This window comes from Sus scrofa, chromosome 2 (genome assembly GCF_054392235.1).
Source record: "Sus scrofa isolate SSC_HxYL_T2T_F1_AM1 chromosome 2, Sscrofa_HxYL_maternal_Yorkshire_Landrace_v2.0, whole genome shotgun sequence".
NCBI classification, from domain to species: domain Eukaryota; kingdom Metazoa; phylum Chordata; class Mammalia; order Artiodactyla; family Suidae; genus Sus; species Sus scrofa.
In genome coordinates, this window is record NC_139384.1 from 84437094 (window position 1) to 84451444 (window position 14351).

Here is a 14351-nt window from a genome sequence, read left to right on the forward strand (position 1 = left end):
TAGTAACCATGAGGATTCAGGTTCAATCCCTGGTCTCGTTCAGTGGGTTGGGGATCCGGTGTTGCCATGTGATGTGTCAGTCGCAGACACGGCTCGGATCTGGTATGGCTGTGGCTATGCCATAGGCCAGTGGCTACAGCTCTGATTCAACCCCTACCCTGGAAACACATGCTGCAGGTGTGGGCCTCCCCCTGCCCCCCAAAAAAGGCAAAAATAAAGTTGCTTTTATTGAGATGTCATTTACTAGAGTAAACATCACCCTTTTTAAAGTGTACAGTTTGAGGAGTTTTACAAATATAAACAGGCATGTGACTACCGCTGCATTCAAGATGTGTCACATTGCCATTATCCCCAGAAATTCCCTCCTGCCTCTTTGCAGTCAAATCTTTCCCCCTGAGGTTTTTAATTTTTCTGTCCTTTAAACAGCTAGGTTTTTCCCTTCTCTTTCCTTAGTTTCTGCTAGGTACTATCTCTTTCTTGAAAAAAAATTTTTTTGACTGCCCCTATGGCATGCGGAAGTTCCCAGGCCAGGATTGACCCTGAGCAGTGACATAGTGAAAAGAGCAGTGACATCAGGTCCTCAACCTGCTAGGCCGCCAGGGAACTCCTTGAAATTTCTTAATTGTGGTAAAATGTACATAACAAAATTCACTATTTTAACCATGTCTAAGCGCACAGCTCCGTGACATTAAGCACATTCACCTTGTTGTGCAACCATCCCACCGTCATCTCTAGGACTTTTTCATCATCCCAAACTGAAACTCTGTCCCCATGAAACACTCACTCCCCCACCCTCAGCCCCCACCATCTACTTTCTGTCTCTGTGGATCTGACTCCTCTAAGTACCTCCTGGGAGTGGAATCAGACAGTATTTGTCCTTCTGTGTCTGCTTCTCTCAAGGTCCATCCACGTGGTAGCGTGTGTCAGAATTTCCTTCCTTTTTAAGGCTGAGTCATATTCCATTGCAACTGCCTTTTAAGCCTGTGCTTACACTTTACCTGCTCGTGTCCCATTGGCCGTAGCTGGTCATGTGGCCGGGCCCACTTGCAGGGGGTGGAGAAACAGGCCACGTGGGGGGAGCTGCAGAGACTCCATGACCACCACTCCGTGAACACGCAAAGCATGTTGGTGACCCTAAAGCCCACAGCCAGTGGGGACCCTTTATGAGAACAGCAGTGTCCCTCCCCATCTTGGATGAAAGGAGGTCCCCAGGCTCTGCCTGGAATCCCACCTCTCCCAGGATCCCCGTGGGTTCCCAGGGGCCCTGCTGGCTTTGGCCAAGCACCAAGGCAGCCACTCTCTCTCACTGCTCTCTCTTTGCTCCAGATGGAAACTGTCAAGCAGGGAGTTGATCAGAAGCTGGTGGAGGGTCAGGAGAAACTACACCAGATGTGGCTCAGTTGGAACCAGAAGCGGCTTCAGGGCGGGGAGGAAGACCCAGCCAAGCCAGAGGTACCCACGGCCAGTGGGGGGCACAGGGTGCTGAGGGCCCTGACTTCCCTCTCCCCACCTCCGATCAATAGACCTACCTGCCTGGCATGCTTTCCCCAGCCTCACGAGCTCCCATTAACTGCCTTCAGGACCCAGTGACTCCTCCTCCAGGAAGCCCACCTGGATTGCTGCTCTTGGTTGCAGGTGTTGCTTCTCAACTATGAGACACTTGATCAGGATGCATCGTAACCTGCTGAATTCCAAGCCATGCTCCATTTACTCCTCTTCTCCCCCATCCCAGCATCCCATTGCATTCTTCATAGTCGCCCGCCTAGCTCTGGGTGACAGCTTCTCACAAATGAACATTCTCTGGCCCCTCCAGTCTATCCCAAGCATCAGTCTCTTGTATGTAACTTTTCCCTCCTCATTCTGAGCCATCGTCTCTCACTCTTGGGACCGTCCTGGCACTACAGCTTCTCAGCTTAACCTCTCTAGGCCTCGTTTCCCTGTCTGTGAATGGGATATAGGACCTTCTGCAGGGGTGTGAAGGTGAAACGAACATGTGTGTTCACAGCAGCACAAGTCACAACAGCCAAAAAAGTGGAAATGGCCCAACTGTCCATAAACAGATGACGGATAAACAAATGTGGTCCCTCCACTCACGGGAGCATCTCTCAGCCTGAAAAAGGAGAGAAGCACCAATACTCCCTACCACATGGATGGACCCTGAGACCACGATGCTCAGTGAGAGAAGCAGACACAGAAGGACACACAGTGTGCGATTCCACGGCTGGGAAACATCCAGAACAGACACATACAGAGAGACAGAGAGTGGGTTAGTGGTTGTTAGGAGCTGGGAGCAGGGAAATGGGGAGGGAGTTTCTTTTGATGGGATGGAATGTTCGGGAATTAGAGGCAGCACTTGCACAACCTCATGAATATACTAAAAAAATCACTGAACTGTACACTTAAGGTGAATTTTCTGGTATGTGAGTTATTTAGATATATACGCATATACACACAGGAGTCGATGTATAAGGCACATACTAAGTGCTACAAAAATAATATTTATAAAGATATCATGAATATCTCTATAAATGCAGGACTGTTCAGCGTTCAGACTTAAACCGCCTAAAACTGCCTCCCTTCCCCCCCTTTCCTAAAGGCAGCAGCCAGAAAATAGATATTGGTTCTATAGGCACCTGCCTGCCAAGTTCAAGGTCAGAGCCCTCAGCTGACAGGACTCAGGGCACAGTCTTGCCACCCAGCCTGCTCTGATCTCCTCCCGCACTGAGGGCGTCAAGGACCTGATCTAAACTGCAGTTTCCCTCACAGCTTCCATTTTCTGCCTAGAAAGTTGTTCCAGGCCTCTTGTTTTTTAAAAACCTTTTCTTTTTTCTTTTCTTTTCTTTCCCTTTTTTTTTTTTTTTTTTTTTTTTTGTTGCTTTTTAGGCCCTCACCTGAAACCTATGGAAGTTCCCAGGCTAGAGGTAGAATCAGAGCTACCACTGCCAGCCTACACCACAGTCACAGCAATTCAGGATCTGATCCATATCTGTGACCTACACTACAGCTCATGGCAACGTCGGATCCTTAACCAACTGAGCGAGGCCAGGAATCAAACCCATATCCTCATGGATACTAGTTGGGTTCATAACCCACCGAGCCACAACTGGAACGCCAAAAAAATTTTTTTTTAAAACAGTTTTGTTTATTTATTTTACTTTTTGATTTTTAGGGCCGCACTCACAGCACACGTAAGTGCTAGGGGCAGAATTAGAGCTACAGCTGCTGGCCTACACCACAGCCACAGCAATGCAGAATCCGAGCTGCATCTATGACTACACCACAGCTCATGGCAATGCCAGATCCTTAACCCACTGAGCAAGGCCAGGAATCAAACCCACAACCTCATGGTTCCTAGTCGGATTTATTTCTGCTGCACCACAATGGGAACTCCAAAAACAGTTTTATTGATGGAATTCTTTTGTGGCACAGTGGGTTAAGGATCCAGAACTATCACTGTAGTGGCTTGGGTCCCTACTACGGCTCAAATTCAGTCCCTGGCCCCAGGAACTTCTGCACGCATGCCTCGGCTTGGCCAAAATAAAGTGTACAAGGCAGTAGTTGTTATTTCTGGTATACTCACAGGTTGTGTGACTAACACCACAACTCATTCAGAACATTCCCTGGGACTTCCTGCTGTGGTGCAACAGGATCTGAAGCGTCTCTACAATGTCAGGACGCAGGTTCGATCCCCAGCCTGGCAGTGGGTTAAAGGATCCAGTGTTGCCGCAGCTGCAGCATAGGTTGCAACTGTGGCTGGGATCTGATCCCTGGCCCAGGAGCTTCTTATGCCTCAGGGTGGCCAAAACAAAACATTCCCATCACCCCAAAAAGAGATCTCGCCCCCAATAGCAGTTACGCCCCATTTCCACCTTCCTCCACAACCACAAATGTACTTCGTCTCCATGGGTATTTCATTTCAAGGGAATTTCATTTCAAGGGAACACACACTGTGTGTTCTCTCACTGAGCATCGTGTTCTCAAGGTCTGTCCACATTGTAGTGAGCGTCAGTGCTTCACTTCTTTTTATGGCTGAAGAATGTTGCTGAAGAATGTTCCAATGTGTGGATGGACTGCATTTTGTGTCTCCACTGGCCAGTTGGTGGGCGTTTGGGTTGTTTCCGCTTGGAGGCTGCTGTCCATAATGCCCCTTTGAACATTTGTGTGGAAGTCTTTGCATGCACATGTGTTTTCACTTCTCTTGGGTGGGTCTCTAGGAGTGGGTGTGCTAACACCACAGTTTAACATTTCATGGAACTGCCAGACCATCTTCCAAAGTGACCACTCAACAGGCAGTGTGCAAGAGTTCCAGTTTCTCCCCCATCTTCACCGACACCTGCTGTTATCGGTCTTTTTGACTCTAATCATCGCAGTAGGGGTGAGGGGCTCTCTCATTGTGGGTTTGAGCTGTGCTTCCCTGATGACTAATGAGATTGGACCTCTTTTCACACACTTATTGGCCATCTGTATATCTTCTCTGGAAAAATGTCTATGCCTGTTTTGCAATTTGGTGATTTTCTTGCAGCTCAAAGAGCTGGTTTTGGGAATTCCCTCTGTAGTGCAGTGGGTTAAGAACCTCACTGCAGTATCTTGGGTAGCTACGGAGGTGCTAATTCAATCCCCGCTGGCTCAGTGGGTTAAAGGATCTGGTATTGCTGCGGCTGCGGCATAGGTCGCCATCTGCGACTCATTCAATCCCTGAGCCTGGGAACTTCCATATGCCATGGGTGAGGCCATAAAATTAAAAAAAAAAACCAATATTTTGAAGCCCAAGGCTCGATGGCCTCTCCAAGGTGGGCAGTAGAACCCCCATTTTTTCTCCCTGCCCCAGGCTTTGGATCCAGTTACCCCCAACTCAGACGGTCCTGATTGTCGCCCCCACCCCTTGCCAGCAGGTTGAGTCCCAGACATTCACCATGTTCCGTGACGTCACCCAGCAGCTGCAGACCACCTGCGCCTCGCTGGGCGCCAGCCTCCAGGGGCTGCCCGCCCACGTGAAGGAGCAGGCGCTGCAGGCTCGCCGCCAAGTGGAGGACCTCCAGGCCACCTTCTCCGGGATGCACTCCTTCCAGGACCTGTCCAGCAACGTCCTGATGCAGAGCCGCGAGCAGGTGGCCAGGGCCCGAGAGGCCCTGGACCACGTGGTGGATTATGTGGCTCAGAACACACCCGTCATGTGGCTGGTGGGACCCTTTGCCCCCGGAGTTGTGGAGAAAGCCCCAGAAGAGAAGAAGTAGAAGAGACAGGAGAGGGGCTCGGATTGCCCAGTCCTCCCTGAGGGGCTGGCAGGCCGCATGGGACACCCCACTGGGAACACGGGCTTCTGTGCATTCCTCCCAGCTCATCGCAGCTGCCACCTTGGAAAACAGAGGTCCTTAAAACTGACCAGTCCCTCACCCTCTTGGAGCTTGGAGGAAGCACATCCTAAGCCCCGCAGCAGTCATTAGGATGAGCGGTCCAGAAAAATTTTTTCTAGAAGCTCCCCCTGTCAAATTTTTTTTTCTCCCTTAAAAGCCAGGGGTATACTTTTGATATCCCACTTGCTTTTCTACGTCAAGGGCCCTGGATATCAGCTTTTAGCTAAGGGACGTGAGCTTCTCCAAAGTGGGCCTCCTGGGGATGGGGTGGGGCCAGAACAGCTGACATTCATTCTAGAACAGAAGAGTGCTAAGGCCTGCCTGGCCAGGTGGCTGCCTGGAGCTTAATAAATTTTACTTGCAGCAAAATCCAGGTTGTGTGTGTGTGTGTGTTTTTCTTTCAGCAGCTAAGCAACTCCGATATCTGTGTGGTCACCTCAGCCCCTTCTTTGCTTTGCTCCCAAGGGCATGAACAGGACAGGGCTGGACCTGCTACTAGGCTTGAAGGTCGGTGCCCAGGGCCTTGGAGAAGGCTCATCTGGGTTGTCAGAGATGCTCTTGCTTGGCCTGAGGGGTCTTTCATCTCCCTCTGCCCACATGCCAGAGTCTTTCCCAGTGTCTCATCCTGGGAAGCCAGCAAAAGTGAGAAGTCTGTTGCTTTTCCTGGATTGGGCCTACCCCCTGTGTGGGGGCACCATGTGGCAAGATGACCCCCCAAAAATGTCCACGACTGGATCCCTGGGCCCTGTGACTATGTTCCATCATGTGTCAAAGGGCACTTTGCAGATGGGATTCAACAAAAGATCTGGAGGGAGTTTCCTGGTGGCCTGGTGGTTAGGACTTGGCCCTTTCACCACTGGGGTCCAGTTTTGATCCCTCCATATGCTGCGAGTGCCCCCCCAAAAAAATAGTGCCATTTGCAACAACGAGGATGGACCTAGAGATGATCATACTAAGTAAGTCAGAGAAAGACAAATACATGATATCACTTATATGTAGAATCTAAAAAATGAAACCTATATCTACAAAACAAAAGCAGACTTGCAGACAAGGAGAATAGATGGTCTGGGAACTGAGATCCCACATCAAGCTGCCTGCAGGGTGTGCCCCCCCAAAAAAATTTAAGGATGTAGAGATGGGGAGATGGTCCTGGATTATCTGTGTGGGCCCTAAGTATCTTCACAAGCTCTTCCTGGCCCCACCAGGGCCTCCAGAAGGAACCAGCCCTGCCCACACCCTGAGCAGCCCCACAAGACTCATGTCAGACTTCTGATGTCCAGAACTGTCCAATGAGTATGCGAGTGGTGTTTGCAGCCTTTGTGTTTGTGGCCAGTGTTACAGCAGCAGCAGGGAACTCGTATGGGGTTCAAGGAATTCAAGGCTGCCCTGAATAGACCCCAGCTTGAACATTTTCCTGAATTTTGGTCCATTTCTGGCCGTGTTCCACTGCTGTGCTAATATTCACAGAGAAAACACTAGAACTGAATTCTCTACCCACTGTGGCCCAGGGCCTTTCCACCCGCTGCACACACAAACCCTTTTGGTCTTGCGAGTTAGGTATCCCCACTTTACAGGCAGCTGGCCTGGCGACACTGAACTCCAACTTGGTGATGGAACCTGGGTCCACTGGCCAGCTCCTCAGTCCCTCCCGTTTGATCCCTTTGCCTCTCTAGCTTTAATTTCTGCTGTACAATAAAGTGATATATATATATATAAATATATATATATATATAAATACACACACAGAGTCATTCATACATACATATATGCATGCAATCTTTTTTATATTCTTTTCCATTATGGTTTATCACAGGGTATTGAATGTAGTTCCCTGTGCATTACAGTAGGACCTGGTTGTTTACCCTCCCTATATGTAATAGTTTGCATCTGCTAATCCCAAACTTCCAATCCTTCTCTCCCCAACCCTCTCTCCCCCTTGGCAACCACAAGTCTATTCTCTATGTGTGCAAGTCTGCTTTTGTTTTGTGGATATTTTATAGGTGTTGTTTTTTAGATTCCACATATAAGCGATATCGTATATGTGTCTTTCTCTGACTTACTTAGTATGATCATCTCTAGGTCCATCCATGTTGTTCCAAATGGCACCGTTTCTTTCTTTTTTGGGAGGGGGCACACCCGCGACATATGGAGGTTCCCAGGCCAGGGGTCCAATCGGAGCCGTAGCCACCATCATAGACCACAGCCACAGCAACACCAGATCCGAGCCACGTCTGTGATCTACAGCATAGCTCATGGCAACGCCAGATCCTTAACCCACTGAGCAAGGCCAGGGGTTGAACCTGCGTCCTCATGGATACTAGTCAGATTCGTTTTCGCTGAGCCATGATGGGAACTCCTGTTTTTAGTGTTCTTAATGCCTAGTGTGTGGTGAACATATACACAGTAGATGGTTAAAATAATTGGATGTATCCACTTTTGTTGGATCTGAAGATGAAACATTTAGGGTGGGGATGGGGAAAATGAGTGGCGGGGGTCAAAAACTACAAACTTCGTTATATAAAGTGAATGAGTCTGGGATTGTAATGTACAAGCATGGTAACTACAGTTAACAACACTGCATTGCATATTTGAAAGTTGCTAAGGGAGTTGGTCTTAAAAGTTCTTTTTTTAAAAATAATTTTATTGGTGAGTTCCAGTCGTGGCTCAGCAGAAATGAATCTAACATCTATGAGGTTGCAGGTTTGATCCCTGGCCTCGCTCAGTGAGTTAAGGATCTGGTGTCGCCGTGAACTGTGGTGTAGGTCGCAGACGTGGCTAGGATCTGGCGTTGCAGTGGCTATGTCATAGGCCGGCAACTACATCTCTGCTTTGACCATAGCCTGGGAACTTCCATATGCCACAGGTACGGCCCTAAAAAGACATAAAAAGATTTTTTTCCCCCAGGACCCCACTTGTGGCATATGGAGGTTCCCAGGCTAGGGGTCTAATCAGAGCTGTAGCTGCCAGCCTACGCCAGAGCCACAGCAACGCCGGATCTGAGCCTCATCTGCAACTTACACCACAGCTCATGGCAACACCAGATCCTTAACCCACTGAGCGAGGCCAGGGATCGAACCCGCAACCTTATGTTTCCTAGTTGGATTCGTTAACCACCAGGCCACGAGGGGAACTCCAAAAAAAATTTCTTTTTTATTAGAGTATAGTTGATTTACAATGTTGTACCAATTTCAGTCTTAAAAGTTCCCATCACAAGAAACAAAAAATCTGTGGCTATGAGAGGTGATGGATGCTAACTAGACTTACTGTGATCATTTCACAATATATACATATATCAAGTTATTATGTTGTACACTTAAAATGAACACTATGTTGTATGTCAATTACATCTCAAAAAAGAAGATTAAACATTTGAAGGAAATGGTAAGAAAAAGAAGGTGCAGTTACAAATTCAAAATGAGATGCCACAGGAGTTCCCTGCTGGCATAGCATTTAAGGATCCAGCGTTGTCACTGCTGTGGCTTGGGTCACTGCTGTGGTGCAGGTTCGGTCCACGGCTTAGGAACTTCTGCAGGCTGCTGGTGTGGGAAAAAAAGCTAGATGCTACAGAAAACCTGCCTCTGGACACTTAGTAATGAGTATTTGCTGTGTATCAGGCACTGTGATTTAGACTTAAAGTCTGCAAACCATGGCCTGAGGGCCAAATACCATCCAAGGACTTTTTGTTTGTTGGCATGGCTCATGAGCTAAGAACACATTTTGTGTATTTCTTATTCTTTTTGAGCCCCAGCATGCAGCAGCTTGATGTGGGATTTCAGTTCCCAGACTAGGGATGGAATCCAGGCCACAGCAGTGAAAACACTAGACCATCAAGGAACTCTCCACCAGCTTACTTTTTTTTTCCGGTTGTGTCAGGGATCAAACCAGAGCCGTGGCAGTGACAACACAGCATCCTTAACCACTAGGCCACCAGGGAACTCCACACACTGATTCTCTTTTGATGACGTTTCCAAATCAAAATGAAACTATGAGGACAGAAACCAGAAGAGAGGTTGCCTGGTGGGTAGGGACAGAGAAGGGACCCTCGGGGAATCTGGGGGCTGGAAATGACCTCTATACATCGAGATGGCTACAGGGAGTGTGTCCATATGCAAAAACCCACTGAGCTGTCCAGTGAAGCTTTAGTAGACTTTGGTGCCCATGAATGACACTTCAGCGTAAATCAAGAAAGAGAAAGTAACACGCGGTCAATGAGGGAGGAAATGGGCCTTTTTGTTCACTTCCAGCCGGGGGATGGGAGTGAAAATAGCCACACTATTTTGGACAGCAATCCGTCAGTGTTTAGTAAGAGTGAGAATGTGTCTTCTCCACGTCTGAGAAGTCCCAGAAGTTCCCTTTCTCCGAAGCCACCCTTGAGAAATGCTGTCAACCAAGTCACTGAATCCTTTTATCAAGCCCAAGAAGCAGATTACAAGGGAGGGAAATTGAGGCCCGCCTCAGCCGGCTCACTTGTCATCCCACCTCATGGCTGATAAGTGTCAGAGTAAGGAAAGGATCTGAACCCAGCACTGAGGCTCTCCCTTCCCCCGAACTGTGTTCATAACCACCTCCCTAGAATGTGTCGATGCCTGCTTGGGGGGAAGAGTGGCAGCAACCAGTGTACCCAGTGATAGTGGACTCAGCAACTGTAATACAGCCACGCTTAGTGAGACCATAACACACTTAAAAAGGAACAAGGTTGGGGGTTCCCTGGTGGCCCAGTGGTTAAAGATCTAGGTTGTCACTGTTGTGGCTCTATGACCGCTACAACTCGGATTTGATTCCTGGCCCAGGAACTTCTGCATGCCTCAGGCACGGCCACCAAACAAGCCAAAGAGCAAGGTTAGGCTATATTTATTGGCTTGGAAAAATATTGGAGACATCGTCAACAGAATAAAGCTAAATATAGAAACTATCTGTGGGAGTTCCCGTCGTGGCGCAGTGGTTAACGAATCCGACTAGGAACCATGAGGTTGTGGGTTCGATCCCTGGCCTTGCTCAGTGGGTTAACGATCCGGCGTTGCCGTGAGCTGTGGTGTAGGTTGCAGACGCGGCTCGGATCCTGCGTTGCTGTGGCTCTGGCGTAGGCCGGTGGCTACAGCTCCGATTCAACCCCTAGCCTGGGAACCTCCATACGCCGAGGGAGCGGCCCAAGAAATAGCAACAACAACAACAAAAAGACAAAAAGACAAAAAAAAAAAAAAAGAAAGAAACTATCTGTCTGGGGTCAGCAAACTGTGGCCACTGTCTAGCCTGCCACTTGGTTTTGTAAATTGAGGAGTTCCCGTCATGGCTCAGTGGTTAACGAATCCGACTAGGAACCATGAGGTTGTGGGTTCAATCCCTGGCCTTGCTCAGTGGGTTAAGGATCTGGCATTGCTGTGGCTGTGGTGTAGGCTGGCAGCTACAGCTCCGATTAGACCCCTAGGCTGGGAACCTCCATATGCCAAGGGTGCAGCCCTAGAAAAGACAAAAAGACAAAAAAAAAAAAAAAAAAAAAGACACTGATAAAAACAGTTTTATGGACAGTGCCACGCCCATTTATTGACATCACCTGTGGCTGCTTTGGGACTATAAAGGCAGTGTCAGGTGATTGTAATAAAGATACTACGGCCCATAAGATCAGCAATATTTACTCTCCGGTCCTTTGCAGAAAAAAAATTTGCTGACTTCTGGCCAGTCTGCATAAAAAGCAAAGCCAGACCAAAGAATACGAAAGACGACTTTCAGGGAAATGTATCCATGTGTGAAAAGCAGAAAAGAGAGTGAATGGGCTCCCAAGTGAGAGCAGGAAGGAGAGAAATTGGACAGGAATGTGGACCTCAACTGGAACTTTTATTTCTTTAATTGAAGAAGGGAGATGCACAACTACACCTGTCTGCAGGTGGTCAAATGTATCCATCTGTAGCCCCTGGTTTCCCCTGGAAGCCAGGATGCTCCAGCCCTCATACCTTCTCTGAGCCTCAGTGTTCTCACCTATAAAACAGGCATGTTCAAACTTACCTGGAAGGGTTGTTTTAAGATATGGATCAGGGAGTTCCCTGGTGGCTCAGTGGGTTAAGGATCCAGCATAGTCACTGCTGTGACTCGGGGTTGATCCCTGGCCTGGGAACTTGCACATGCCATGGGAGCAGCTATAAAAAAGACAAGGATCAGAGGGCCACCAAGATGTGTTTGGCATGGGGACACGCATGTAATGGACATTCCAAAATTGGTGATGAGGGGAGAGGCATGGGAAGGTGGGTTTAAAGCCCTCTCCCTCTCCAGCTCCAAAGGCATCACCACTTCTTTCTCTCCCCTACCCCAACCCCGATACATCCCCAGAACCTAGCCATGCCTGCCTGGCATACAGTAAGCATTCAATAAAGTCTCTCCCTTGCAGGAGACAGGCACTAAGTGAGGCCCTGTGGTAGGGCTGGGGAGGGCGGGAGCATTTTGCATCCAGATAACTTCTATTTGCATTTTCCTCCCAAGAAACTTTGAACTTTGAACTGGAATCCAGGCACCCAGTGATAAAATTCAGGGTGTCCAATGAACGGATGGGGAAAAAACCCTCCTATCTTTGTTTTCTCTGGCTCTGACCTATAGTTCCCATTTTCTCAATTCTGAACTGAGGGGATGAGAAATCGCTGTGATTAATAGCCCTTGTTAGCTTATTTGGTGAGACACACAGAGAAAGAACCCTAAGCTATGTTTGTTTTGGTATAGTGCTATTTCAAGTCTTTTTTTTTTTTTTTGGTCTTTTTGCCTTTTCTAGGGCCGCACCCAAGGCACATGGAGGTTCCCAGGCTAGGGGTCTAATTGGAGCTGTAGCCACTGTCCTACGCCAGAGCCACAGCAACGCCAGATCCGAGCCGCATCTGTGAACTACACCACAGCTCAGGGCAATGCCGGATCCTTAACCCACTGAGCAAGGCCAGGGATTGAACCTGCAACCTCATGGTTCCTAGTCGGATTGTTTTTTTGTTTTTGTTTTTGTTTTGTTTTGTTTTGTCTTTTGTCTTTTTGCCATTTCTTGGGCCGCTCCCTCGGCTTATGGAGGTTCTCAGGCTAGAGGTCTAATCAGAGCTATAGCTGCCGGCCTACACCAGAGCCACAGCAATGCCAGATCCTTAACCCACTGAGCAAGGCCAGGGATTGAACCCACAACTTCATGGTTCCTAGTCGGATTCGTTAACCACTGCACCACGACAGGAATTCTCCTAGTCAGATTGTTAACCACTGCGACACAACGGGAACTCTCAAGAGTCTTTTTGAAATGATTGCCTCGCCAAGGGTTTGAAAACAATGTTTTGTTGTGGTAAAATATTCTTGACATAAAACTTACTTTTTAATCATTTTTAAGAGTATAGCTTATCCAGTCTCTTGGGATAGAACATAATGGAAGAACAACTGAGAAAAAGAATATATGCATATGTGTGACTGGGTCACTTTGCGGTACGGCAGAAATTGGCATTGTAAATCAACTATAATAATTTTTTTTTTTTTAAAAAGGAGTACAGCTCAGCGGCATTTAGTACATTCATACTGTCGTGCAACCATCCCCACTATCCATCTCCATCCCTTCTTCCTAAACTGAAACTCTGTCCCCTTCCCCTCCCCCAGCCTCTGGCTCCACCATCTACTTCCTGTCTCTCTGGATCTGACTCCTCTAAGGACTTTCTATTCGAGGAATCAGTGTTTGATCTTCCATGTCTGGCTCATCTCACTGGACATAAGTTTCATGCATGTGTCAGAATTTCCTTCCTCTTTAAGGTTGAATAATATTCCATTGTGTGGGTGGACCCTGTTTTGTTTACCCATTCATCCAAGGATGGATTGCTAAGCAGTTTTTTAAAACACTTTAATAACTGTATTTCAACACAGTGGCCTTTCTTGTAACTTCTTGTACTGGGTTTTATGCATCTACCAAATGGTATTTTTTTTAAAAAGTGAAGTATAGTTGATTCACAATGTTGTGTTAGTTTCAGGGGTACAGCAAAGTGATTCAGTTATACACCCATACATATTTTTTCAGGTTCTTTTCCATTACAGTTTATTACAAGATATTGAATATAGTTCCCTGTGCTCTACAGTAGGCTCTTGTTGTTTATTCCATTTTTTAAAATTTTATGTATAATAGTGTGTATCTATTAAACCCAAACTCCTAATTTATCCCCCCACCCCCTTTCCCCTTTGTAACCATAAATTTGTTTTCCATTACAAATAGTATTTTGACTAGAGGTTCCAGATGACAAAGGGGCCCAAAGACATTACTTATGTCTTTTGTGGGCCCCTTCCTGCATTTAAAAATATTAAATTACATTTTACAACTGCGTTGGTATAAAGACATATATAATCCAAGTTGGCTTATATTCATTTTTTCTTCTGATTTTAAAAGAAATGAAAAAAAATTCTTTTTTCAGGCCCCTAAAAGTATGCTGGACTCGGTGCACTGTGGCTTAATTATGCTGAATGTATTTGCAAGCGCTGGGTCCAGGACCCCCAAAAGGTTGAGACTCCTGTGAATTTTTTTTCTCCATTGTTTTCCATATGCTGCCTTGAGCCATATGGAGTTCCCAGGCCAGGGATCAGATTCAAGCCACAGTTGTAACCTAAGTTGCAGGTGCGGCAACATGAGATCCTTACCCCACTATGGTGGGCCAGGATCAAACCCAGGTGCCAGTGCTCCCAAGACAGGGCAGATCCCGTTGAGCCAGATCCCATTGTGCCACAGCAGGAACTCCTCCTGTGAATTTTAGGAGTGGTTGTTTGCAGCTTCAGGATATGCCATCTTGGGAGTTCCGGTTGTGGCACAGCGGAAGCAAATCTGACTAGGAAACGTGAGGTTGTGGGTTCGATCCCTGGCCTTGCTCAGTGGGTTAGGGATCTGGCATTGCTGTGAGCTGTGGTGTAGGTCGCAGATGCAGCTCAGATCCTGTGTTGCTGTGGTGTAGGCCGGCAGCTGTGGCTCCAAAGGGACCCCTAGCCTGGGAACTTCCATGTGCCGTGGGTGCGGCC

At 47.6% G+C, this 14351-nt stretch overlaps 1 protein-coding gene across 9 annotated transcripts in view; it reads left to right on the top strand.

The window, feature by feature from the left end:
- PLIN3 (perilipin 3) overlaps nucleotides 1–5723 on the top strand; it is a 25117-nt gene extending 19394 nt beyond the window's left edge. For 3 of the 9 annotated variants that reach the window (XM_085009769.1, XM_021082009.2, XM_085009772.1), the window contains 2 exons: nucleotides 1327–1452; nucleotides 4893–5723. In XM_085009769.1, the coding sequence (XP_084865895.1) occupies nucleotides 1327–1452; nucleotides 4893–5234 (468 nt within the window). In that variant the 3' untranslated portion in view covers nucleotides 5235–5723. 9 annotated transcript variants of the gene reach the window in all.
- The last annotated feature ends 8628 nt before the right edge of the window (nucleotides 5724–14351 follow it).